This window comes from Typopeltis vanoorti, chromosome 13 (assembly GCF_054136105.1).
Source record: "Typopeltis vanoorti isolate ZY-2024b chromosome 13, IOZ_Tvanoo_1.0, whole genome shotgun sequence".
NCBI classification, from domain to species: Eukaryota; Metazoa; Arthropoda; class Arachnida; order Uropygi; family Thelyphonidae; genus Typopeltis; species Typopeltis vanoorti.
This window is the reverse complement of record NC_143561.1, coordinates 62,421,442-62,449,424: the sequence shown is the minus strand read 5'-3', so window position 1 is coordinate 62,449,424 and position 27,983 is coordinate 62,421,442. Positions and strand designations below refer to the sequence as shown.

The 27,983-nt window shown below is 36.5% G+C and overlaps 1 protein-coding gene across 1 annotated transcript in view; it reads right to left on the bottom strand.

The window, feature by feature from the left end:
• Positions 1 to 27,983, bottom strand: part of LOC150100219 (telomerase protein component 1-like) — a 1,179,105-nt gene that overhangs the window by 1,118,344 nt on the left and 32,778 nt on the right. Inside the window, exons 3-4 of the mRNA XM_090402391.1 lie at positions 26,813 to 26,928; positions 5,712 to 5,959 (exon numbers count right to left, since the gene is read on the bottom strand). Of these exons, the coding sequence (XP_090258517.1) occupies positions 5,712 to 5,959; positions 26,813 to 26,928 (364 nt within the window). The remainder of the gene's footprint in view (positions 1 to 5,711; positions 5,960 to 26,812; positions 26,929 to 27,983) is intronic.

Below are 27,983 nucleotides of genomic sequence, written 5' to 3'. Positions count from 1 at the left end.
CCTCAAAACCACTGGCCCCATTTCCCCCTTGCATCTCTACCTTGTATGGACATATAGCCACTGGACATCTAGTGCAGGGCACTGGATCCCTATGATAATGTTTTCAAAGCCAAGATAGTTAAAAAGACTCAGAACAAAAAGTATGGGAAGAAAAGCAGAGAAAAAGACAAAAAAGTGAAAAATGAGAAGAACAAATGAAATTCTCTATCACAACAGTATAATCTGTAAACCATTTACAATTGTCTCATTTTGTAATTTATAACTTATCATATGACACAGTAACAATAAGAGCTAAGAAAAAAAAATTTTTTGCATCTATATCACCATCTGGATGATATATTCTTACAAAGTGTTCACTTAGTAATTCTACTATTTCGACTGATTCAGTTATCTCTCTATCATCGCCAATACATAAAATCATTCTGCTATATACATTCTTTCTTTCATTTGCACCATATCGAAAGAACTGGCCTCTGCCTTGTACTGTTCATGTGCCTGCAGGTCACCTTTCTCCTTAAATTCCCTCCACAACTGTTTTTTTTTTTTTTTTTTTTTCCCCAGCTCCAGCTTCATGATATTCATCATCCATTTAACCCCACTTAATTTACTCTCCTGACTCTAGGTTTGCAGTCTGCCATTACCCCCCACTCAAACACTTCTTTACCATTTCCTATGCACTATCAACATCTAGCCCTTTAAGTTTTACATGCCATGGCACTGATCCAAGCAATCTCCTAAGCTTGTCATAATTACCAGCTCTGTAATTCCACGTATATTCTATCCTAATCCCACATTTAGCAACCTCCCAGGTCAAGACCATATGATCACTCTCACCAATTGGTGGCAAAGTGGTCATATTCATTATAGACAAATTCTCAGATGCAATTACTAGATCGAGCACTTTCAAACCCCTAGTATATTCCATCACATGCTGTCTAAGGTAATTATCCCTTAGTAACTGCATAAATTCCATTTCCTTCTTCCCATGTGTCCTCTCCTCAGCCAGGTCTCACTAATGCCAATAACCTTTGGTCAGGATGAGCCAACCGATGCCAAAAATTCTCCTTGCTTGTTTCGAATGCTCCTGACATTAGTGTACATAAATTGTGCAAAAGCCCTTAGGCCCACCACTATCCTGACACTTAATACTAACTATCCCTAATAATTAATACTAGTAACTGCATAAATTCCATTTCCTTCCTCCCATGTGTCCTCCCCTCTTTCCAATTTATGTTCCCATAGTTGAAATCCCCCATAATAATTACCTGTCCTCCACTCACTGAGTCTATTTGCCAATGCATACTACCTCCATCATAGCAGCATCCAACTGTGTATTTTGTTCTGATGGCCTCAATCTCACACCAGATACCCTCAAATGTGCTATTTTCAATTTTGAGAAACGTGCGCATGCGAGCAATGGAATTCCAGGCATATGAAAGGCAAGTCGTCGAGAAGGAATTGGGTCTTAGGGTTTTCTAAATCTTCTCTTACCTGGGTCCACTGTTGGTAATCTAAAGAGAAGTATCTTAGGTTCGGAGTCTTCTACCTGGGTCCAACGCCAAGTTAGGTCCACCATCAGTAATCTAAAGAGAAGCATCGTAGGTTTGGAGTTGTCGACCTGGGTCTGCCGCCACATGAGAAGTATTGTGTCGATCATCTCACTAAGGAAAGAGCTGCACATTGCCACTATGTTAAAGGTCCTATAGGACATGGAATAATAACCGATGACTCGGAAAGAAAAAATTTAGTGGGAAATCAAGAATGAGTCAGCAGATGGAAAGAAAAACAAGAAGGAGCACTTACATGAGAACAAAAGATTCATGTAAAAAAGCAATGTGCTGAATGAGAATTGTAAGTAGTTATATTGTTATATATAGTTGCTTCTGCTTTGTACGTTCAATAAGTAATAAGACTAATTTTACTGTCACGAAACCACTCATCACAATATTAATTTCTGTGGAATAAAGAAATGTTGCTGTCTGTATTAATGAAAGAGGTTGATAGATGGTGTATATGGGCTGATGTGCCAGAGTGTCACGTGACTAAATGCAAGCTTGTTTCGCCATGCCTACGAGCCACGACTAGTCGTCGAAATGGAAGCGTCCTTGGAACGGTATTATGCGATTAAATTTTGTGTGCATTTGCAAAAATCGGCATCGGACACTTTTAACATGATACGCGAAGCTTTCCACGATGAAGCAATGTCAAGGGCAAGTGTTTTTCACTAGCATAAAATTTTTAAGGAAGGAAGGCAAAATGTGGAAGATCTTGAACATGAGGGAAGACCTTCAACGTCCATCACAGAGACAATGATCAACACAGCAGCGATTATCATCAAGGAGGATCATAGAATTACAGTACGCCAGCTGCATGTTGTCCTGAATATTTCTGTGGGAAGTGTTCACTCAATCATGGCTGAACATTTGGGACTGAAACGTGTTTGTGCCCCCAATGGATTCCCAAACTCTTGACACTGGAACAAATGCAGCATCGAGTGGATGTGTGCACAGAATGGAAAGAAAGACTGGAACAAGAAGGCGACAACTTCTTAAAATGCATCATTACAGCAGATGAAGCTTGGTTGTATCACTATGACCCTACAATGAAACAAGAAAGCAGTGAATGGAAGCATCCGTCTTCGCCTACCCCCAAGAAAGCAAAAACTGTAAAATTGGCTGGTAAAGTTATGACCATAATGTTTTTTGACTAGGAAGGCATTGTTTACCAACACGCTGTAGAACCCGGGAATACGGTAAACGGCTCATACTATGCAGATGTTTTACTGACAATGGTACAGCACATCAAAAGGAATCGTCCATTGCTGAAGAATGGCTTCTTATTGCACCACAATAATGCAAGGCCACATATTGCTGGTTGTGTAGTGGACATTTTGCAGAAGAACAACATAGATATCCTACCACACCCTCCATACTGATCTCGCACCGTGCGATTTCTGGCTGTTTCCTCAGCTCAAGAAACCACTAAGAGGTCACCATTTCGAAAGCAACAAAGCACGTGTAAAAGCTGCAGAGGCAGTTTTGAAAGAAGTCTCAAAAAAACGGACTTTCACATGTGTTTAAGAAGTAGACGCAATGTTGGGACAAATGCATCGTGTCTCACGGTAGTTACTTCGAAAAAGACCATGTAAATGATGACGATTAAAGGTAATCTGTTTTCTGTATAAATATAGTCTTATAACTTATTGAACAGCCTCCGTATATATTCCTATCCTTGCTATTGTCTTTACCACTGTTTTCTACACTCTCCCATACAGTTATTTCCTTTCCGGCTTCTGTAATAGTTTTCTAATAAGTTAAATAAATCAGCTATCACTTTCCTTTTCTTAAACAAACCATGATTCAGGCCGCTCCCAAAATTTTGTCACGTGTAATCCTTTCATTTATTAGGGCTTTGTCTATGTATGGGACAAGGCCCTAAAATTATGTCCTCTGAGACAGTCCACCTGTTAAATATTGACGAACTTATATTTTTGCTGCGCCAACCAATACAGAGGATAGATAAGACTCTTAACCAAGGTGGCTATCTCAGAATAATACACAGTAATAAAATTTCAAACACTAATCTAACTATTCTCACTTCTCTTTGTTTTACATGCAGTCGTGGCCTGGAAGATCAAACTACATTCACGTCTCTCCCGCTAGGTTCATTAATAATTTTATGAGTGGCTATTTGAATTCATAAAATCGGCTGGATTCAGGCAGATGATATAAAATGTATTTATTAAGGCTTAAGAGACATATATGAAAAATATAAGGTACATGATTAACTTAATCACCTTTCCTAGCAAAATTCTGATATCAATACTAACTCTATAATGCATAAATCATAACTATGACCATAGAGTTCCTATAAGACTACAATTATCCAGCTTAAATTATCTTATCATCAATCACCCCAAGGTCACTAATCATCTCTCACAATATATCAATGTTATTTCACATACAGATCCCTTCTAGCGAAACCTTCTTCCAAACAGGGACAGGTTACTGCCAAATGGGAGTAACCTGTCCATGATTCTCTACAACTTGTCCATTCATAAATTAACCTATAGAGTTCACTCATATCTTTAATTGGAAATCAGATACTTCAACATTCTACGTTACCATCCCATGGAATGACTTTCTGTTCGGTCTTCAGAAAGGTGCCTTGATGTCTGGACATCAAGGTACCTTTGTGGGCTACCGTTCTTCGGGTCACTTATGATAGCAGCACAATCAGGTTCTTCGAGTCGATAAGGCGATGTGCCATTCGGATCTTTCTCTGGAACCGCAGGAACACATCTGTATCATTGGTCACTCAATATAGCTTAGCTATTCTGTTATGAAGAGATAGCTAGCTCTGCCTCGCGAACCTCGATAAGCCTTTCATGACTTCTACCGTCAACCCGGAATCATCCCATTGGTGGAGATGGAGAGCCAACGTCCAAGAGCGCAGGAACCAGGAACCCAAAAAAAAAAAAGCCTCGTGTTGGCGGAGATTCTCGCGCTCAGCTAAGTTGTTTACCACACGGCACTCATTCACTTGCGCGTGGCGTTCTTCCGAGAATGCGTTTTAGCTTCGCTTTCCTTATAAATTCTCCTTCCCTTAGGCCATACGTTGTACTGGACAGCTAAAGTGTGACCCTTGGACTTTAGCTTACACTCAACTTGCTTTCACACAATACATAGAATGGAATACTCTAATTAAATAATAGCCTTAAATAAATTCGTTCATTTGACTCTGTACCAAACGGGTTAAGTCTCACATTTCTTAAACTAGACATTTCTTCAGTTTTGCCTTAAATTATAATGTACATTTCAATTTCCATGCCAAAACATAACATTCTCTGCCTACAATTGAAGGTAGTTGTTCCTGAATATTTTAAATTTTTTTATTTTCAATTTTTGATTATTCAGGACACAACAATATACATGGTAATTCTGAACAAGAATGTATATATTAAGTGTGTCTGTTTATGAGATAATGTATGTTGATATTGAATTAGGCTTATACAAGGTATTGTCAGTTAATGTATACATGACTGGCAGGTTATTCTAGATTGTGAATTAACTTTAAAGAAAGAAAATTAGAACTAAGTTTGGATTAGGAAGGACTGAGAATAACAAAAAACAAAAGAATTGTAATGAAATTGTATGTATATGTCAATGTGAATCATTCTGTAAATATTCCTCTTTGATTTAATTAAATTGTTTGTGAACATTGACTGATTCTGTCAATGCACTATCCTGAAAAATTCGAACTACATAAGATAGAAGTTTCTGATTTATAATTAAACCACAACTAATTTAAGGTGAGAATTAATATAAGCAGGGAATACACACAATATATGCTTTGTCTTTGGTTTAAAATCTTATAATCTTGCACTCAATATATAGTCTAACTGGTGCAGTTGTAAAACAAATAAATTTGTTAGACTACAGAGCATTAGGATATGGGATCTAAAAGAAATAAATAAATGGTGGCAGTTGACCATTCATGAAGTTTTAAGTACAGAAAATAAAGACAAAGCAGGGTAAGAAAAAATACAGAATGAATTATATGAATGGAATCACAGGGAAACAAAAGTCACACCAAAAAACTAACAAAATACATGAATCCAACATTTTAAAGGAATTTCTTGAAAAATTAAATAAACAGTCTCACTTTCAGGTTTCTTACACATTATAACATTTTTTTTTTCTCAATCTTACCTTTTTTGATTTTACATCTTTAATTTTTTGATTTAGGAGTAAAAGTGGGTCATCTTCAACTGAGTGAAAGACCTCTTCTACAGGCTCATCAAAAGTATAACAAGGAAATGTGTACTCAGGAGGTTTACTGGGAGGTACACAAGGCTGTTCATTATTGAATTCATCAACTTTGTGGTGCTCTTCATTTTCTAGACCAAAGATTTCAAAGTGGAGATATTTGTTTGCAATCCATTTCTGGGAGAGAACGTCTGCAAAATATTCAAGTAGATGACTTCTATAGTATTCTACGATATAAATAATACAACCATTTCAGTATCAAATAATTTCAACTTTTTAATGTGATCCCATTCACAAAAGTTTTTGGGAACTAGAGTATATTAGTACTGTAGATTTCAAAATAAAGGTGAGATAATCTGGAAAATCCTCCCTAGCTCTAAAAAAAAAAAAAAAAAAAGAAAACTTTTTTTAAGACTCAAAATGAGCAATAAATCAGTCTTAACAACAGGCAATTAATTTATATACAGCCTAAATATGTTTGCAAAAACATCAATGCTCACAATGCAACCAAACTAAATAAAATATAATAAAATCCTCAACAACCTGTTCAATGGAGAGCAGAGAGCCTATCTATTGGACAAATAGGCCAGTAAGATATAATTGTGTGATGTGTCCTGTAATCTTGAAAAAACTTTTTTCACATGATCCAACTGAACGGGTGCTATATTACATAAATGTTCATTTCAATTTGATATGCTTTTCGTGGAAATCAGCAAAACAAAGCATAGCTCAAGAGATCATATCTGAATCATCATGGCATGCATATCTTCAGGATACAGGAGAAAGAGTGTCTTGAACTAATGTCAATTTTATGCCCATGCACTTTTTAGTAGTATAAGCATGTTTTCCTGCTCATACAACTGCCTGGTTCAATATCAGGTTAAAGTAGTTAATGCTGTATTTGTTTTTTTAAATATAGTATTATTGTTTAGGAGTGCTTAAGGGTCAAAGTTGTATAATGGAGAGAAAACCTCCACATAGCCATTAAAGGAATACAGCGAGCTGACTAGGGCTTCTGACCTAATGTTCAATCCTCATCTCATGGTGCACCCTGTTAGTTATCTACCTGGATACTAAATGAACAGGGATGGGCTGACAATATGGGATTTAGCCAGTGGTGAGCTATGGAAATTTTAACAAAGGGCTCGCATCATCGAGCAAAAAAAAAAAGTCGTATTTCACACAAAAACGTTTATTAATACAGCTGGTGTACAAATGCCAATCAAAAATTATGAGGGGGGACAATCAACCTGTAAAGGCTATCATTTTTAAACAAATCTTTCATGATCTAAACATGAAATATTTCCACACAATCATCTGTGTTAATTTATCTTACATAAGAAAAACATTTTTTAACTATCAAAATATAATAAGAATAAAATCTTTTATAATCACACGTATGAAATAGTCTGCAATATTTATAAACAAAATAAATTTCTTTTGTTGCGATAGAAGTTTTTATGACAAACAATCTATAAATAATAAATAAATTATTATCTAAACACAATAATATTGAAGTACAGTAGACTCTCGACTATCCAGAGCCTGGATTTTATCACAGAGAATTATAATAATACAGTAATTCTGCGTGATAAAAACGTACTGTAATTTACTTTGCCAAGTAAATTTTATTTTAAACAATCTGCTGTGTGTATAACACAAGTTGAGACATGCAAAGTGTGGATTTTCCTGCTTCGTCAGCTGTGTATCGGATGTCCACAAGTGCGGAATAAGTTTGCCACTGTTCCTGGTTACGTTAGGTTAGGTTAGTTGTAAATTGTTAGTAAAGAGATTCGAAACATATCACTTGTAAAGTCTTGGAAAATTCTTTTGGACCATGAAGGATACCTTGAACCCGTGAGTGAAACCGAAGTGGAAGATGAAAACGATAAACTTGTTTCATTGCTCAAAAATGTACCGAGATGTGATGATGTCAATGCAGGACATTACAGAATGGATGTCAAACGATGAAGTTGATGAAATAACTGACAACGATATTGTGGAAATGGTGACACAGGAGGAAGAAGAAGAGGAGGAGGAGGCATCCTTAGCTGACAGGAAAAATCTCACCCTCACATTCGGAAGGGTTCAAGACGATTGAGGCAGCACTGCAGTAAATAGGGTTCGAGGTTATATGGTGAGTGGGCGGTGTAATTTAGTGCTCGTGTAAAATTGGTGATTTTTGGTGTTTTTTGTGTGTGTTTTTCCCCAGAAAATTCGTTTTATAGTATATTAAACGAAAATATTTATAGTATATTTTCGTGTTTTTAGAGTATTTTGTGTGCCTTTATAACATATTTTATTGGGGCTGTCACCGCTAGAGGGATTCGTAGTGTGTAGTGTTCGTGAAAGCTCCAGATAAGATAAGTATTATTTTCAGTTATCACTGATAAATTTATTTAATATTGCGTAGTTTTGTTTGCCTTGCGTCTCTTAGTGCATCTTTTTGTGTGTTTTTGGTGTGTTATAATTTATAATTTGATAAAATATGTTGCAAGTAAGTATGGCTCCAGTATGAAGGAAAATGGCGGCCAGTAATGATGGTTCGCCATCTTTATCAAAGAACGGTAGCATAAAAGAGATGATTCAGTGTACTAGCTGCGAAATGTACACTTCGCAGAGTGCGGTCGGAGTGTGGTTAGATGATAATAAAGGAGTGAATGCGTGTAAAAAATGTAAGGAGAATGAGAAATTGAAGAGTATTTCGGATTGTGAGTGTGATATTTTTGTCAAACTTCAGAATGAAGAAAATAGGGATATGACAAGAAATGGCGAGGTTGTACCAGAGAATTGTGAGAGTGTGAATGTAGAAAGTGTGAATGATAGTACTAATGGTTTTACTGAGAATAAAAAAGATGAGACAGACGCAATGAGTGAGATCGCATTGTTGAATGGTGCGATACAAAGGGCAAAACAGCAGCTAGAGCGTATGAGCAAAAGTCGACTGAATGAACCAGCCAATAATAAAAAGTATGACAGGAAAAATAGACGTATGAGTGTGAACATGAACAAAATGAAGGATAGAGTGCTGTATGGAGACTCGTTAGTACGAGGTGTGATAGTAGAGGATTTGACAAAATCGTACCAACCTGGTGCGACCATAAAGGATGTAACTGAGTCTATTAGAGAGTAAAAGGAAAGGGTGAAAGAAATGATTGTTGTGGCAGGTACGAATGATTTGAAAGGAGACAAAATGGAAATGATAGAAGACCTGAATGAATTGTTTGAGGTAGCAAAAGAAAAGAGTGAGAGAGTTAGAATGATTAGTCTTTTGCCACAGTATGACAGTGAAATGTTTAAAAGGAGGGCCATAATTGCGAATGACTCTATGCGTGGGTTATGTATGACGAGTGGTGTGGAATTTGTGGACGTGTGGAGTGAGTTCGATGGGCAAAAGGATCTATATAAGATGAATTAAATAAAATTTTCAGAAAGTGTTGCTGAATGTGGTGGATGTGCAAATTCAGGGAAACTAGATTTATTAAGGGGGGGGTGTAGATATACAGTCCTTAGGGAGGCAGTTGAATGTAAGAATGAATATAATATGCCAGAGTAAATAAGAACAACAAATCAGAGTGGGATAGTTAATATAAGGCATCAAGGTAGGGTTGGGGGCTAATGGGGGTCTTAAATTCATGTACACTAATGCTAGGAGTATTAGGAACAAGAAGGAAGAGTTTTTGCCAATGGTTCGCACTTCCAGACCACAGGTTATTGGTATTAGTGAAACATGGCTGACTGTAGATGATATAGCTAGTGGGATTGAATGTGATAGGTATAGTGTGTTCAGAAATGACAGGGAGAATAAAATGGGGGGGGGTGAGTATTGTTGATGATAGCTGATGAGCTGCAGCCAAGAAGAATAGAAATTGAATTGCAGGATAGAGAAAAGAGCACATTTGAGGCCATTTGGTGTGATTGTGGCTAGCAGAACTAAATATACAATTGGGTGCTGCTATAGACCAGGTGATGGAAAAGATGGTGGTGACAGTATGCACAAGCAAATAGAAGAAATGAGTGGAAGGAGGGTGATTATTATGGGAGATATCAACTATGGTCGCATTGATTGGAGTGAGGAGATGACACACATGGGAGGAAGGAATTGGATTTTATGCGGTTATTAAGGGATAACTATCTGCAACAGCATGTAATGGAAAATACTAGGGGTCAGAGAGTGCTTGACCTAGTAATTACATCTCAGGATTTGGCAGTAACAAATATGACCACATTGCCACCAATCGGCGAGAGTGATCATAGGGTCTTGACTTGGGAAGTGGCTAAAGGTGTAGAATTTTCAATTAAGACAGGGTACATGTGGAATTATCGGGCTGGAAAGTATGACAAGCTTAGCAGCACCCAATTGTATATTTAGTTCTGCTAGCCACTGCAAGGACCAGAAGTCGATACTGCATGGGAGGTAGTTAAGATGCATTTGCATGAAGCAATGGCTGACTGTATACCTAGAGTCCGAATAATACATCAACTAAGGGTTAAATGGATGAATAACACCATTAAGCTTGAGCTGCAAAAAAATAAACAACTATGGAGGGAATTTAAGGAGAAAGGTGACCGGCAGGCACACGAACAGTATAAAGCACAGGCCAGAAGGTTAACGAATGTTGTAAGAAAAGCAAAAAAGGATTATGAAATAACATTGGCCATGCAGGCTAAAGAGAATCCCAAACAGTTTTTTAGATATGTAGCAAGTAAAAGGAAAAATGTACATGGCAGAATGATTTTAAAGAATGCTGATGGTAGGGAGGTAACTGAATCAGTTGATATAGTTGAGTTACGGAGTGAGCACATTGCAAGAATATATCATCCAGGTGGTGACATTGCAGAAACGAATGTACCAGTAGATTATACGGGAATTGTGGTGAATGAAGTGAGGTGAGTAGTCAATTGCATAACCTCATTGTCAATACATCTGTGGGATTAGATGGTATACCAGCTTGTGTTGTAGGAGAAGCAGCTAAAGATTTGTCAGTACCCTTGACCATTTTGTTTAATTTGAGTCTCGGGTCTGGGTTAGTCCCATGGGGGTGGAAAGAGGGGAAAATAGTTCCACTGCATAAAGGTGGTTCCAAGACTGCTGTTGTAAATTACCGACTGATTAGTATATCAGGAATCATTGTCAAGGTCTTAGAGAAATTAGTCAAGAAAAGAATACAGGATTTGATATATGAAAATGGGATATTGTATGGGGGACAACATGGTTTTGTGAAGGGTAGATCATGCCTCAGTAACTTGCTCACGTTTTATAACACAGTGACGGCTGAACTGGATAGGGGTAATGGGTTTACAGTAATACTACTGGACCTTGCCAAGGCTTTTGATAGGATACCACATAGAACCCTAATCAGTAAACTGGAGCAGATGGGGATAGATATAGGATTGGTGAGATGGATAGGAGGGTGGTTGAAGGAGAGATACCAGAGAGTGGTTTATCCAGGAGTAGAGTCTAAAAGACAGCTTGTGACTAGTGGTGTGCCACAGGGTTCTGTTCTTGGACCACTGCTTTTCAATTTGTTCATCAATGATATAGGAAAGGATTTGAGAGGAAGTGTTCACTTGTTTGCTGATGATGCAAAGTTGGGTAGAGCAATTATGAGTACGCAGGATGTCAAAATTTTACAGGATGATTTGGATAGTTTGGAGGACTGGGATAGGAAAAATGGATGTCAATTTAATGTGGCAAAGTGTAAGGTTATGCACTTTGGGGTGAAAAAAATAGCAGCAGTATATCGCATTGGTGGAACCGTACTCCAGGAGATTGATGAGGCCAGGGATTTAAGATTGGTGGATAGGGAATTGAAGTTTAGGGGGCACATCGCAAAAGTGACTAAAACAGCTCACCAAATCACTTGGCTTCTGAAAAATACTTTAACATGCAGAGACAAACAAGTTGTTGTTCCTCTGTATCGAGCCTTGATAAGACCCCATCTGAACTACTGTGCTCGGTTATGGGCACCAGGGTTTCTTCGTGATGGGGAGGAAGTGGAGAAGATCGAGAGACGAGTGACCAAGATGATAGCAGGTCTGTGGAATGAACCTTATGAGAATAGGTTGAAGATTTGTGGGTTGCAGAAATTGGTCGATAGGCAAAGGAGGGGTGATATGACTGAGACATTCAAATTACTGAAGGGTTTCTATAAGATTGATCCAGAAGATTTTTTTGAAAATATGACTGGTGGTGGGAGGACAAGGGGCCATGAATGGAAGCTGGGCAAGAGCGTGGTTGACAAGGGTGTTAGAGCTAGGTTTTTTACTTGGAGAGTAGTGAATGAGTGGAATAAGCTTCCAGAGTCTGTTGTGGGTGCTACGACCATGAATGAGTTCAAGGCAAAGTATGATAGATACTGTGTGAATGTCGAATAGTTTTTCTTGACGTGATGTTAGGGCCTCCCTGTATGAGTCTGTCGACTCCTTGGAGTTGCCCGGAACAACAATAACAATAATAATAATAGTACATTAGTGAACAGGAGGAAGCGACGCCAGCTGATAATATCATCTGCTTGTGTAAGGAGAGGTACATTGCATTGCAGAAGAAGGCTAAAAGGGTGAAGTAGTCGTCTATCAAGGACTTTTTCAAAAACTAAAAACTGTAAGCTTTGACTCTTTCGTCTTAGGCCACATTTTCACATTTATGTGAAAAGGTAGGCCTAGAACTCCGGCCTATCCGGCTTTTGTGTTATCCGGCCTGCCTTTCCGCCACATTAGGCCGAATAGTCTAGAGTCTACTATATGTTATATTTCTCTTTTTTTATACATCAAGTGATAATCAACAGTACCAATAAGGGGCATTATTTTGTAGTTCTATTTATTTATATACGATTACCAAAAGTGTATTCTTATTTGTAAAATGGTAGTAACAGTAACTATAATATTTTATTTAATAAAATCAATTTGTTAGGTTACCATATGAGTTTTTCGCTTAAAATATTTCAAAAAATTATTTTTTTTTTTTTTTTGAAAAAATAAAAAAGTAAACAAGAAGAACAAGGGGCTCGCAAACTTGAGAAAAATTTAACAAAGGACTCGGGCGAGCTCTCGCAAGTCCCTTATAGCTCAAAACTGGATTTAGCCAACCAAATTGCATTCTTATTGGCTTAACCCACAAATAAAATGATGGTACAACATGAGAGAATTTCATGCCAGCTGGGGCATCGCCCGGTTAAACAAGGCCCCCATTGTTTTCGCCAGGGAACCAGGGTAAAAAGCAAAAAGTCAGCTACTGGAACAAATCCTGAAACACACCGCAACTCAACATCAGAGTTCAAAACCAGTACTATCAACATAAGAAGCCAGAATGGGAAAGAAATGGAGTAGCTGAGGAACTGGATAAGTACCAAATCGACATAATAGGGGTGACTGAAACAAAAAAGACAAAAATTGGCGAGATCTTTATGAGCAATAAATACAAAATGTTATATTCAGACAATGACAATCAAGGAAACGAAGGGGTAGCTATAGTATTCAACACTAAATATGAGGCTAATCTTCTTGAATGGCAGGCAATATCAAGTAGAGTGATATGGGCAAATCTCAGAATGGGGAACTGGACAATGAAACTTATTTGTGCCTATGGTTCCACAGAAGGTTCTACTAAGGTAGAAGGAGGAATTTTTTGAGGCTTTAGAAAAAGCAACTGACACAATGAAATGTAAAACGTTGGTCCTTGTTGGGAATCTAAATAGCAGAGTAGGAAATGAATGTCAGACATAAAAAAATATTTTGGGAAATGGAGAAAAGAGCAAAGCTAATAGTAATGGCAAATACCTGTTGAATTTCTGCTCAGGACATGGACTGGTTATTACTAACACAATGAATAAATTCACATGGAGAGAAAAGAATAAGAAAAGAAGAAACTACAACAAAGAATGTTAATCCAATGTACAGTGTTGAGCCATGTGCTGGAAGCCACCTAGTGGATGGTCACAATAAAATAAGATTACAATTAAAGTCCAAATTTAAATTAAGTGATTTGAAATAAAATAAAATTTAATTAAATAATGAGATTACATTAAAGTTTTAAAAAAATATAATAATTAAAATGGGAGGGACACTACTGTTTGCCATTTATGAGGATGACTCCCAAGATCCCAACTCTTGGCAACAGAGAGAGACAGTTTCTGATTTAAATTTGAGTGTTGGAGAAGTGCTTCAGCACTCTCTTTAAATGACCCATCAAACATAAACCTGCACCTATGCAAAAGGCGAGTACTGGACATAGAATATTGTGGTCCATGTCCACTCCATGCTGAGCAAGGCCAGATTTTTCAGGTTTATTGTTGTTAATATAAGACTGGTGTTCTTGAAGTCAATTTTCAACAGAATTCTGTTTGTCCAAAGTACAAGTGGAGGCATTCCCACTGAACTTGGTAAACACCGGGGTAGATATCTTTTGTGGATTGTAAACAAAAGGCAATGTCGTTGATAGGGAAAAAGGTATGAACTAAATTATATCTTTTCAGAATTTTAGTCTCAAAGATGACTGTGATATATGGGATAAGTACTCGCCATACAGGTTCAAGATTTTTGGCAATGCTTGTAAGAGTTCAAGATCAGAATGAATGTCTCTGTTGCCAAGATTTGAAAAAGTCCCATCCTCATAAATGGCAAGCAATAGCACCAACTCTCTTGTTTTAATTATTTTTTAAATTTAATTTAATGCTGTCATCTCATTATCTAATTAAATTATATTTTATTTCATCTTCAGGAAATCACCACAAAGTTAGCTTACACACTTAAAAAATGTGGCTTAACCATAAGTATCCAAATCAAAAAACAATGACAAATATCTCTGCTTCTGACCAAGATGGAATTGCTGTGGCTGAAAGTGAAAAAAAAATCCTACTCAAGGATCCCATAGAAGAAGTTCAGTTTAAATACCTAGGTAACATCTTTAATAAAAATGAAAGATAAAGAAAGGATATTAGACAAAAAAATTGCAAAAGCAACAACAGCTAAAAAAAAAAAAAAAAAAAAAACACTATAGGCAGATAAGATTACAAACAAATCACATCTTACTAACACCCTACTTAACTGAATACTTCTATACAGAAGCGAAACTTGAACTCTTCTAAAACATGAAAAGTTGCTGGTATTTGGAATGAGGGGGTACAGATGATTCATACCATACATGTCACAAATTTTGAAGTAAGACAAAGAATCAGTTTTTTCACAGTCCAAGAGATAATATCACAACTATGATTTGAAGGAAACAACTCATCTGGCTTGGTCATAATCAGCAGATCTAATGGTCTCCCAATGCAAGTTCTTTCTTCAAGGACTTACTCCAGAAACTCAAAAAAGAGGCAGAGCCAGAATAAACTGGATAGACAATATAAAAAACGGGAGAGCTGCTTCAGGTGGGAGATGAATATCATTGCCCAGTGTGAAAAATGTTTCATGTTTGGCCTCTAGAGCAAGGTTTCTGGACTAGGTAAAAAAAAAAAAAAAAAAAAAAATTTACACACACACACACACACACACACACACACACACACACACACACACACACACACACACACACACACCAGGTAATCCAAAAGTCACAGAAAAAGTAAAAATTCAATAATTCGAAAAGTATAGACAGTAGCACCATGCAGTTTTCACAGAAAGACATGGGATTTTTTTTAATAAGGAAAAATTTTATTGCGAGAATAGTTACATTTGTCACCGACAGGTGGCACTGTAGCGGTCCCGGAGCTGCTACCTTCACTATTTAAACCATGAGGTACGTAAATTTCAGATGTACTGAATACTGAAGTTAAACTTTCAGCATTTAATGTTTATGATCATCATCATCATCATCATCAAATTCCTGCCATGTACCCTCAAGGGGTGTACAGGATATGATAGTACTACATGAAAAAAATTACATCATTATTAATTTCCTATCTACAATTTTCCTCCAAATCAGTCTGTTACTTGTCAACACTCCAACATTATCAGATCTTATATTTCTATCGTCTAAAGCACTTTGTACCGTATCAATCCACCTATATCTTGGTCTTCCTCTGGGTCATTTTGCTGCCAACTTGGCAGAGAACACTTGTTTTGCTAATCTTTCCTAGCCCATTCTGTTTAAGTGACCATACCACCTGAGATTAGCTCTGCTAACGCATTCCTGGATGCTGACAATGTCAAGTTCTTTCCTAATATCCTTGTTTTTAATATGATACTGCCATTGATGCCATCTGTTCACGCCTATAATCTTTCTCAGGACTCTCATATCTGTGGTCTCTAGTCTTTGGTCAAATGTTTTACTTCTGACCCAGCTCTCAGATCCATAAGTTAAAACTGGTTTGAACACTGTCATGTATACAGCTAATTTAGTGTTCCGACTAATTTCTCTCTTATTCCATATGAATTTATTCAATTGACTTCCCACCATACCAGCCTTGCTGATTCTGTTGTCTATTTCTATATTTAATTTACCATCTTCAGTAAAAATTGTGCCTAAATAGCTGAAATGTTTTACTTGTTCCACAGGTTCTCCATTCACAACACAGTTGACATTTTCAATGATTCTGCATATTTTCATTATCTTTGTCTTTTTATTGCTGACCTTCATACCATATCTATTACAACAGCTATTCAATTTAGTCAGAGAAGCTTGCAGACTTGTAGCGGATTTATTTAGAAGTATAACATCATCCGCATAAAGCAAAGAACTGACATTAACATCTCCAATTTTGATATCATGTTTAATACCACTTTCCTTCATAATGTGATCCATATAGATAATGAATAACAGAGGGGATAATGTACATCCTTGTCTCACACCAGATTTAACATTAAACCATCTTCCTGTACTTCCTTCAATTCTAACTGCTGACTTACAACTCAAATAAAGACTAAGTATTGCTTGATATAATGCCCCATTGACACCATATAACTGCAGCATATTGAATAGCTTCTCTCTTGGCACCTGGTCATATGCCTTTTCCAGATGGACAAAGGTTAAATACAGATCTTTGTTATATTCCCATGCTTTCTCGACTATTTGTCGTAAAGTGAAGATCTGATCTTGACAGCCTCTATTTGGCCTGAATCCAGCTAGTTCTTCAAGCTTTTCTTCCACAATTCTTCTCAACCGTTTCTCAAGTATACTTGCATAGATCTTGCCAGGAACACTCAGTAGGGAAATACCTCTGTAATTCTCACATTCAGTTTTATTTCCCTTTTTATATATGGGTATGAGAGCTCTACTCCAATCATCGGGAATTCGTCCCTCTGTCCAGGCTTTCTGAACTATGCAGTGCAGCCACTGTAACACTTATACCACCATACTTCAGCATTTCTGGTCGAATATCATCTACTCCTGCTGCCTTTCCACATTTCAAGCCTTTGATGGCTTTTTCTACTTCAAGTATGGATATGTATTCCTGACTGCATGCCTGTTCAGTGTTTTTTACCACTGTGCTGTCATCACTGCTTATTTCATTTAGCAGTTTTTCAAAGTAATTACTCCATACTTCGAGGATATCTTTTTCTCCCATTTTCATGTCACCTTTATCATCTCTAACTCCTTTTACAGCACTCTTTCCTCCATTCCTAAGCTTTTTCAACAACCTCCAGAATATTTTGCCACCTTCTTGATATTTATTTTCTATATTCTTGCCAAAGTCCTCCCATGACTTTTGTTTAGCTAGTTTTACTCAGTGTTTAGCATTCTTGCATTTGTCTCTATATTCTCTAAGAGCACAAGCTGACTTATTTGACAAGAACTTTTGGTATGCTTTCTTCTTTTCCTTCACTGCCTCTTTAACTTCCTGTGTCCACCAGGGAGTTCTGATTTTTTTATCCTTACAGACAACCTCACCACATGCCTCTCTGGCAGAATCAATCAATGTTTTCGTCAGAGTTTGCTTCCTGTTCTCAAACTCTTTCATTTTTTCTTCAATAATCTTTTTGATTATTGACTAAATAATTATTGTAGACTAAAATACAATAATGTATTTTAGTCTACACTCACATCTGAGAGCTGCTCAACTTTTATTCGCTTTAAAACTTTCTTACATGTTATTCTTTTCAATATGAAATTCAATTTTATCCTGCTCAAGACTAAATAGTGATCACTTCCAATTTCAAGTCCTCTGTACACTCTGGTGTCCTGCACTATTGAGAAAACATTACTATCAACAATAACATAGTCAATGAGACTTTTCTTATTCCTAGCCTCTTCTCTCCATGTGAATTTGTGCACATTTTTATGTTGGAACATGGTGTTAGTAATAACCAGTCCATGTCCTGAACAGAAATACAACAGATATTTGCCATTATTATTAGCTTTGCTCTTTTCTCCAAATTTTCCCAAAATATTTTTGTATGTCTCACAATCATTTCCTACTCTGCTATTAGGTTTCCAACAAGGACCAACTTTTCATTTTTCATTGTGTCAGTTGCTTTTTCTAAAGCCTCAAAAAATTCCTCCACTTCTACCTTAGTAGAACCTTCTTTGGGACCATAGGCACAAATAAGTCTCATTGTCCAGTTCCCCATTCTCATATTTTCCCACATTACTCTACTTGAGACTGACTGCCATTCAAGAAGATTAGCCTCGTATTTTGTGTTGAATACTATGGCTACTCCTTCTTTTCCTTGATTATCATTGCCTGAATATAACATTTTGTATTTATTGCTCAGAAAGATCTCACCAGTTTTGGTCTTTTTTGTTTCAGTCACCCCTATTATGTCGATCTGGTACTTATCTAATTCCTCAGCTAGCTCCATTTCTTTGCCATTCAGGCTTCTTACGTTGATAGTACCGATCTTTAACTCTGGTGATGTTGAGTTGGGGTTTGTTTTCAGATTTGTTCCAGTAGCTGACTTTTCGCTGTTCGCCCTGGTTCCCTGGCGAAAACAACGGGGGCCTTGTTTAACCGGGCGACGCCCCAGCCGGCATGATATTTTGTCATGTTGTACCATCATTCTATATTTTGGTTTAACCAATAAGAATACAATTTGGTCGGCTAAATCCCAAATTGCCAGCCCATCCTCGTCCATTCAGTATCCAAGTAGATACCCAACAGGGTGCACCACGAGAAGATGAGGATTGGACATTAGGTCAGAAGCCCTGGTCGGTTCTCCGCATTCCTTTAAAGGCTATGTGAAGGTCTCCTCTCAGTTATACAGCTTTGACCCTTAAGCACCCCATTATATTTAAATTTAATGTTCATTTAATGTTTATTATATTTAATGTAATATAAAATAATTATAATTTCCATTATATTTAATGTTTATTACTGAAGTTAAACATTCCGCCAAGGTGAGGCATGTTATCGTTACGAGATAGTGCTTTTAGTTACGCTGTATTATCAGAACTCCGAATGTGCAAGAGAGGCAAGCGCTCTGTAGTGTAACATTCATGCAGGATGGAGCACCTCCACACATCACAGGTCCTGTCCAGCACCTGCTGTGATTGACATCTGGCAATGACCATGTCCTCATTCACTCTTTCCTGCACGAATGGCCACCAAGATCTCCAGACCTTACACCTTGTGACTTTTGGTTATGGGACTACTTGAAGTCACAGGTGTACAGAGGTCGGCCGACGTCATTGGCCATGTTGAAAGAAGCTATTCGACATCATGTGACAGGAATTACAACTGAAACCCTCTTCGATGCCGTGCAGGGTGTCGTGCCATGTCTGACGGCCATCACATTGAACATTTGTAATCCTAGCTGCATTGCGAACTGTGCTGCACCGCTGCACAAACTACTGACACAACTCAAGTGCCACCTGTTGGAGGCAAATGTAACTATTCTGGTAATAAAATGTTTCGTTATTAAAAAAAATCCAATGTCTTTCTGTGCATTTCTGTGAAAACCGCATCATACTACTGTCTATACTTTTCAAATTATTGAATTTTTACTTTTTCTGTTACTTTTGGATCACCTTGTATATAATTATCCTAATCTTCCCCATGGAGTCAGTGACTCATCCAGGAGGTCCCTTTTGTCATACACACAACTCACCATACAGTGCCTTAAACACATTCAAATTCTCTGCAGATACCATGCTCTCAGGCAATGCATTTCAATCATTCACAACTCTTCATGCAAAAAACCTGCTCCTCACTCCCTTGCTTAACCATCTCTCTATACAGCTTCCACGGATGACCTCGTTCTCCCAGTCTCCCACCATTTTATGCAAAATCTCTTCAACATTAATCCTATACGAACTCCTTACCAACTTGTACACATTTATCATATCACCCCTCTTTCTTCCTCTCCACTAGACTCTGAAATTTCATGGTCTCAAGCTTTCTTCATATTCAACGTTTCCAGAGATCAGAAACTATTTTGGTAAATTGCCTTTTGAAAAGCAGGTGATGAAATCTGTACACAATAGTCCATATGCAGCTAAATCAAAGCCTTATACCAGGGGCATTCAACCCGTCAATTGCGATCGACCGGTCGATCACGGAGCGATTTTTAGTCGATCTCTTGTGTATTCCTCCTTACTTACAAATTTAATTAAAACTGAAAACATAATATTTTATTTATCATTATCTGGTATTATTTTTAATTCACTTTAAGCGTATTGCTATGGTTTATTTATTTTTTGTTAAAATTGTCAAATCAGTAATTTTGTTATAAGTCTGGGTAAATGAATTAATTTGGATCAATGGAAGTCAAACGGCGAGTCGAGTGAATACAATCATAAGCAAAGTGTAAAAACTCGATTGTAGCTTAAATATTAAATACTTAGGTTAAGTCCCATGTGAATATTGTAAAAAAATAAACTTCGTTTGTCTCGGTATAGTTTGTATTAGATGTTTTTGTAAATAACTCTTTTGAAGCTAACTGTATATACTGCTTTAATGAGAACATGTTAGAGTGTTAAAAACAAAGGCAATGTTTTTTGTCGCCGAAGCTGGACATGGCAGCATTAGAAAGATTGTTATTGAAACTTGTATGCATGAGAAAGGCTTGCAGGCTCTAAGTGTAAACATCTCTGAAGTCAGTCAGAAAGAGTTCAAACTACTTTCCGATGGCCGGCAACTTACAATCAAAAGAAAGCGAAGGAGAATAAAAGGCATGCCAAACTTGAAACTTAAGATGAAAGACTCTTACCGATTCTTTGAGGGTTGCCAACTTCATGTGAGGTCTCAGAGGAGGCCGAATAAAAAGAGACTGAAGCAAGCAGAAGGGTCCCAGTTCCATAATTGCTGTCAGAGAGGAGGCCACCCTGTACAAAGTCGCCGTCAGAGAGACTGCCCGGATCCACGTTGCTTGAGAGAGGAGTTTCCTGCTTCCAGAAAGGAGCTTCTTGGATCGAGACGTCGCTAGAGAGAGACTACTTCTAGGCGATAGACAAGGTTTCAAATTGCCGAAAGGAAAAGTTCCAATTGCCGGAGAAAAGTTTCCAGGCCAGGTTAATATCAGACATTCACCAGTGTGTTGCGTTTTCATTACAATTTAATGAATCAAACAACTTCACTGATATTGCTCAATTAATGGTATTTATTCACTTGGTATTTCAATATTATTCAAGTAAAGAAGAACTTTTAAAAATTATACCATTATTGGGAAGGACTAGGGAAGAAGTCATGTTTTCGGCATTTGATGAATTTGTGAAAAAACACAAACTTCCGCTTTTTAAACTTGTCTATTACTACTGATGGTGCTCCTGAAATTATAGGTAATAAATCAGGCTTCATTTCATTATGTAAAAACGATGACAAATATCCAGATTTTTTTAAGGTACCACTGTATTATTCACCATCAAGTGCTGTGTAGTAAAAGATTAAACACAAAAGATGTTTTGGATATTACATTTAAAATTGTAGACAAAATACAAGCAAAGGCATCCAAGATTATCACTGGTGCAGTCTCATCCACTAACAACATCAGAGCCCAACAGGAATGTGGGCTTGACCTGCTGGAGGACAGACGAAAATTTGTCACCATAAAATTCATAAATAATATCAGAAGCTACCAAAGTGATCATATCTCCCTAAAAACTTATGAACATTGGAACCAAAATTGCAGACTTCACAGATCATCAACTTTACAATATGATGACACTATCAGGAAAGAAATAGGTCTTGATCAGCTAAATGTTCACATAAACAAAGAACCTTTATTTTCCAGTCCTTTACCCTCAAATACCTCCATAAATCTAAACTTTACCAAACTCTGTACAAAAAAAGAACCAAAAGAAATGCTTAAAGAAAAAGGCCTAAATACCATCAAACTTCTTTCATCCTCCAAACAGGTTATTTGTTATACCGATGGATCATCAGACACCAATATGATTAATGGAAGCGCTGGTGTTCTCCTTCTACTCCCGAAAGGTGAAAAACTTTCAATAAAAGTTGGATCTGGGAGAATCGCTTCCAATTTTACCAGTGAACTCTACGCAATAAATAAAGCACTAGAAGCCTACTTAAATCTATCATCATCTCAACAATCTGAAGGAATTATAATTTACAGTGACTCAAGATCAGCTATGGAGGCAATCAAAAATGGCAATACCAAGCTCACACAAGACATCCATAAACTCTTAAATCAACTAAAGTGTTTAGGTAAAAGTTGCATTTTACAATGGATTCCTGCTCATGTAGGCATTGATCACAACAAAGCAGCTGATAAATTAGCAAAAGAAGCCAGAGAACTCAACTAAGAAACTCATATGATAACTCTTGCTGATGCCAATGCACTAGCAAAAGCTAAACTAATTCCATTGAAATCAGTGATACAACATCAAATTCCCGAGATCAATGCTGACAGAAGGACCTCCACCACGATAGCAAGACTACGAACAGGACATTATAGAGGAATGAAGATCAATACAGATGATACGAGAACATATAGAAACTGCAACAACTGCCCCAATACTGAACTGACACCCACTCACATCTTTACCTGTCCGGCAATTACAGCAGCCTTGCAAGAAATAGATCCTAATCCTGAACAACAGCTCTATACAAACAAAATCACAGACATAGCCAAAGCAGTACAAGGAGCACACGGAAACATCTAAGACTCTTCAAAGGACAAGACAACAACAACAACATTTAAAATTGTAAATTCTATTCGAGGAAAAACCCTGCAATGATGGTGCAGGGCTTTACTGATGATGCACGAAGCATCATCTGACAAAGCACTACTGATGGTGCTCCTGAAATTATAGGTAATAAATCAGGCTTCATTTCATTATGTTAAAACGATGACAAATATCCAGATTTTTTTAAGGTACCACTGTATTATTCACCAACAAGTGCTGTGTAGTAAAAGATTAAACACAAAAGATGTTTTGGATATTACATTTAAAATTGTAAATTTTATTCGAGGAAAAGCTCTGCAATGGCAGTTATTTAAATTACAGGCAGATGATGATAGGGAACTTCTATTGTACAATAATGTTCACTGGCTCAGCAGAAGTCAATTTTTAGAAAGATTTATTGTATTAATTAATGATATAAAAAATTTTCTTGATGAAAAAGGAGATATTTATCCACAATTGAGTGATAAAAGATGGTTGTTACATTTATCATTTTTAGTAGATTGCTGTACAAAATTAAGCAATTTAAATTTAGAGTTACAAAGTAGAGATAAAAATTTAATTAACATGTTAAGTTCAATAAAAACTTTCCAACAATAGTTACTTTTATTAAAGAAAAATATAAATTACCACAAATTTAGACATCTCCCATATTTATTAAAAGTTTTTGAACAAAATCAAAAAAATACTTCACTATGATTCAAAAGAATTTATTTGTGAGAGAGAATTAGTTGAGGAAGAAATAAATTCAAGATTTAAAGATTTTAATAAAACTGAAAGGATTGTATCTTTTATCAATAATCCATTTCAAGAAAACTTGAACATCACAGAAATTTTCAAATAAAATTAGTGGGCTGTTTGATATGAGCCAAGCTGAAGTAGAACTTGAGATAATAAACATGCAGAATAGTTTACATTGAAAATCAATAAACAATCAGGTCATTTGGAGGTATGCACATGAAAAATTCCCAATATCAACTGATTTGTGCGAAAAATTCTGTTGTGTTTCGGATCGACATACTTGTCAGAATCCGATTTTTCAAATACGACCGACATAAAAAATCAATTAAGAAACCAAATTACAAATGATCGTTTGGATGATTGTCTGTGATTGGCCACTTCTTCATATTAACTTGACTATGAAAATATTGCGAGGTCCAAACAGTACCAAACAATACAAAATTTCACATTAACTTTTTTTTTTTTTTTTTTAATCACCCAGCATTTCCTGTAACTTGTGAGTTTGTAATCAATCTGTTGTTTTTTCTAACTTTGGTTTTCCAAAATAGAGAAATAAATATTTTATTCCAATATATTTGTTTTTTTTTGTTATATTAAAATAATTAAGTGATAAATAAATTTTTAAATACACAAATAAAGTTTTTAGTTGTGTATTTTTTTTAGTTGTTTATTTGTGCGTAATCAGATATCAGGTTGGGGGAACATGATCTATATAAGAGAGTAGATCACCGAATAACTTTTTATACAAAAGTAGCTCGCATAGTAAAAAAGGTTGAACACCACTGCCTTATACAATGGAACTAGAATATCCTTACTTCTGCAAGTCAGTGTTCTACACATCATTGCCAGAATTCATTGTATTGTCCTCACAATTTTGGCAATACACCCTCTAAATTTTAGATCCTTATCCACCATTATCCCAAGATCTTATTTCCCCCACCTCCAACAATATATCCCCACCACGAGTAAATTCTACATCCCATCTTTGTTTTCCAAATCTTAAAACCTTACATTTCATAACATTGAACTGGATCCCCACTCCCATGCTCATTCACTCAGCCTATTCAAGTCTTCTTATAAGGCCACATAAAATGCCACACATGTATTTATTATTATTATCTCCATGGAGTCAGTAGACACATTGTGGGAGACCCATACTATCAAAACAATATCTATCATGTTGTTCTTGAATTCATTTACAGACAAAGAACTCACAACTGAGTCAGGCAATGCATTCCACTCATTCACCACCCTCCAGGCGAAAAATCTTGTTCTGATACCCTTGTTAACCACACTTTTCCTTAATTTCCAGGGATGATCTCTTGTTCTTCCATCACTATCACACAGCTGAAACATTTCCCCTGCATCAATCTTATAAAACCTTTTAGTAATTTAAATGTTTCTATCATATCCCCTCTTCTCTGCCTATCAACCAATCTCTGCAATCCACAAGCTCTCAATCTATCAATGTAGGGAGCATTTTTACATCACTCACCAACTTAGTCACTCTCCTCTGAACCCTCTCCACAACCTCCTCATCTCCAAGGAATCCAGGTGACGAGACCTGAGTACAGTAATCCAAATGTGGAAGTATCAATGCCTTATAAAGGGGAATAATAACCTCTATCTCTGAATGTTAGTGTGTTCCTCAATAACCAAGTAATCCTATGTGCAATCTTGGACACCTTAGCAATATAACAAAGTAATAAAGAACAGAAAAAAATTCTTAGCCCACCCAAGATATAAATGTACTAATTTGTAGCAAAACTTTTGGGGGCAAGAGCTACATAAAAGACTTAGTGCCAAAAGCAAGATCATTCAAGAATTGAGTGGAAGATTTTGGTGAAAGTTTTTTTTCCACTTGGTTAGACTATAATAAATTTAGTTTAATCCTTTATCCACATGTAAGCAAACAAAGTTTGCGCCTGAAGTATCTTCAGGACTGAAGAAACTCGTGGTAAAGGTGGACCAAGCTCTCATCTCCTTGCAGATATGTATAATGCTATGCATTAAGGGAAGGGCCACTATCCAGACCGGTTTCGACCTTTATTGAGGTCTCATCAGTGGGAGCCAGACCCAGAGGTGGTGATATTAAGGTGGAAGTAATGGAGAATTCATATTTATCTATACAAGTTGCCAAAAGGTGTCTCACCTTATTATTAAATTACTGTGGATTTAGAGAAAGGTGGTGAAAGTTTTTTTCCACTTGATTAGACTATAACAAGTTTAGTTTAATCCTTTATCCAAGTGTAAGCAAACAAAGTTTGCATCTGAAGTATCTTCAGGACTGAGGCAACTAGTAGTAAAGGTGGACTAAATTTATTATAGTCTAACCAAGTGGGAAAAACTTTCACCATCTTTCTCTAAATCCAGAGTATTTTAATAATAAGGTGAGACACCTTCTGGCAACTTGTATAGATAAATATGACTTCTCCATTGCTTCCACCTTAGTATCACCACCTCTGTGTTTGGCTCCCACTGATGAGACCTCAATAAAGGTCGAAACCAGTCTGGGTACTGGCCCTTCCCTTAATGTATAGCATTATACATATCTGCAAGGAGATGTGCTTTGCATTATGGGACATACTAAGACAAGGAGATGAGAGCTTGGTCCACCTTTACCACGAGTTTCCTCAGTCCTGAAGACTCTTCAGGCGCAAACTTTTTTTGCTTACACTTGGATAAAGGATTAAACTAAATTTATTACAATGGAAGATTTCTGTGAGGAATTCCTGATATCTACTTGACAGTCTTTTGTGAACTATGGGAAGAATAATAATAATAATAAAGGCTCACATACCACAGGTTTACAACCTTTCGAAAGTGAGAAATAAAAAAACTAATGTAAATTTTAAATGTTAAGAATAGCATGACTAGGATATGAATGGAATGATCTCATAATGCAAAAAGCAATACATTGATACTATTTGAGTTTGAATTTATTAAGTCACTAAATACGTATATCAACCTATGTTACATTAATGTTTATAGGAAGCAGTGCATCACTATGGTAAAACAAATTTGTGGATTTTTTTTTTTATTCATGCATCCATGGCATATCTTCCCAGTCAATGTATATACATATTAAAGAAAAATTTACATAGATAGTCCAAAAACATTGCATAACATAGATTTATTAAAAAATATCTGCAATTAAAAAAATAATATAGAGAGAAAATTGTCATAGTCAAAAATACTGTCAATCTGCAAAAAAAGAAATGGCATTAGTTATAACCTAAGTGAATCACATTTTCAGTGTTATAAAACCAATTAAGGCCCTAACCTGATTTTAGCAAGAAGTTTTTTGTTGACACTAGAGATAACTTCTGGGAGAGCAGAGATGAATCTTCTTGTTCATGAACAGATAAACTACTTGCACGTGTTTTGAAAAAGGATGACCTGTTTTATCAACAAAAACACATATTTAGAAAAGCTTTTTTTTTTCAAACCAAATTAAAAAAAACAAAAGTTGCATATAATACATAAATCCTAAGTTCAAAAGTTCTATTTTAAGGCTATACTGAGGCCACTATAGCATGAGTCCACTGTCCCAATTATTGGGAGTCTCGAGTGGCTAAAAAAAAGTTGGTGTTTGGTCTCTACAGCAGAGTTTTTAACCTAAGTAAAACAAAAATAAAAATACAAAAAAAAAATGAAAGAAATAAAAAATTTATCCCACCCATGGTACCAATGTATACTACAGGTTTACAACTTTTTTTGGGGTGGGTGGGAGACACACACAGAAAAAAGTATCTACCTTGTCAATTGTGAGTTGTGTTTATTGTAGCTAATTGAGAAAAATTTCAGCTTCATCAAACAATACATTACTCAGGTTTTCCCAATTATACACTGACTTTGCATATCTTCACTCTGATGTACTCCAAGAATTTCTGACAGAGAATCTTCTCTTTCTGAAGATCACTGGCTAAAAATCTATCTTCCTCATTCGACCACATTCACTTGCTGTTTCTATTGCTCTCCAATGTGAGAAACCAGTCTCAACTTTTAATTTCCTTTCTTTAAACATGAATTTGTTGTAGTCTAACCCTGATAGCAAAGTCATCTTTGTGATTTTTAAGGTTCACAATGGACTTTATTTTCCAACCAGCTCAAGTAGGCTGACGCATTTGCTATGATTTTGCATGGGTGAACTTCCTATCAACAATTTTGCCCAAAATTAATGTCATCAGTAAGGACTCCAAATTTGACAACACCCATTGCTGGTAAGATGAGATTTCTCTTCTTGGGATTATTCTAAATCTCCAGTCTCTGTCAGCATAAAACAAATTACAAATATCACCAAACTTAACATCCAAAAATGTATTCTCTTTTGCTTAAAGCATTACTTTACCTCTGAAGAGCAATTAACTCTATAGCCAAGTGTACAGAAGAAAGCAACCATCATTGATGAATAGCTCATTTCTTAGCAATTCACCGCACTCTCTATCTCACAG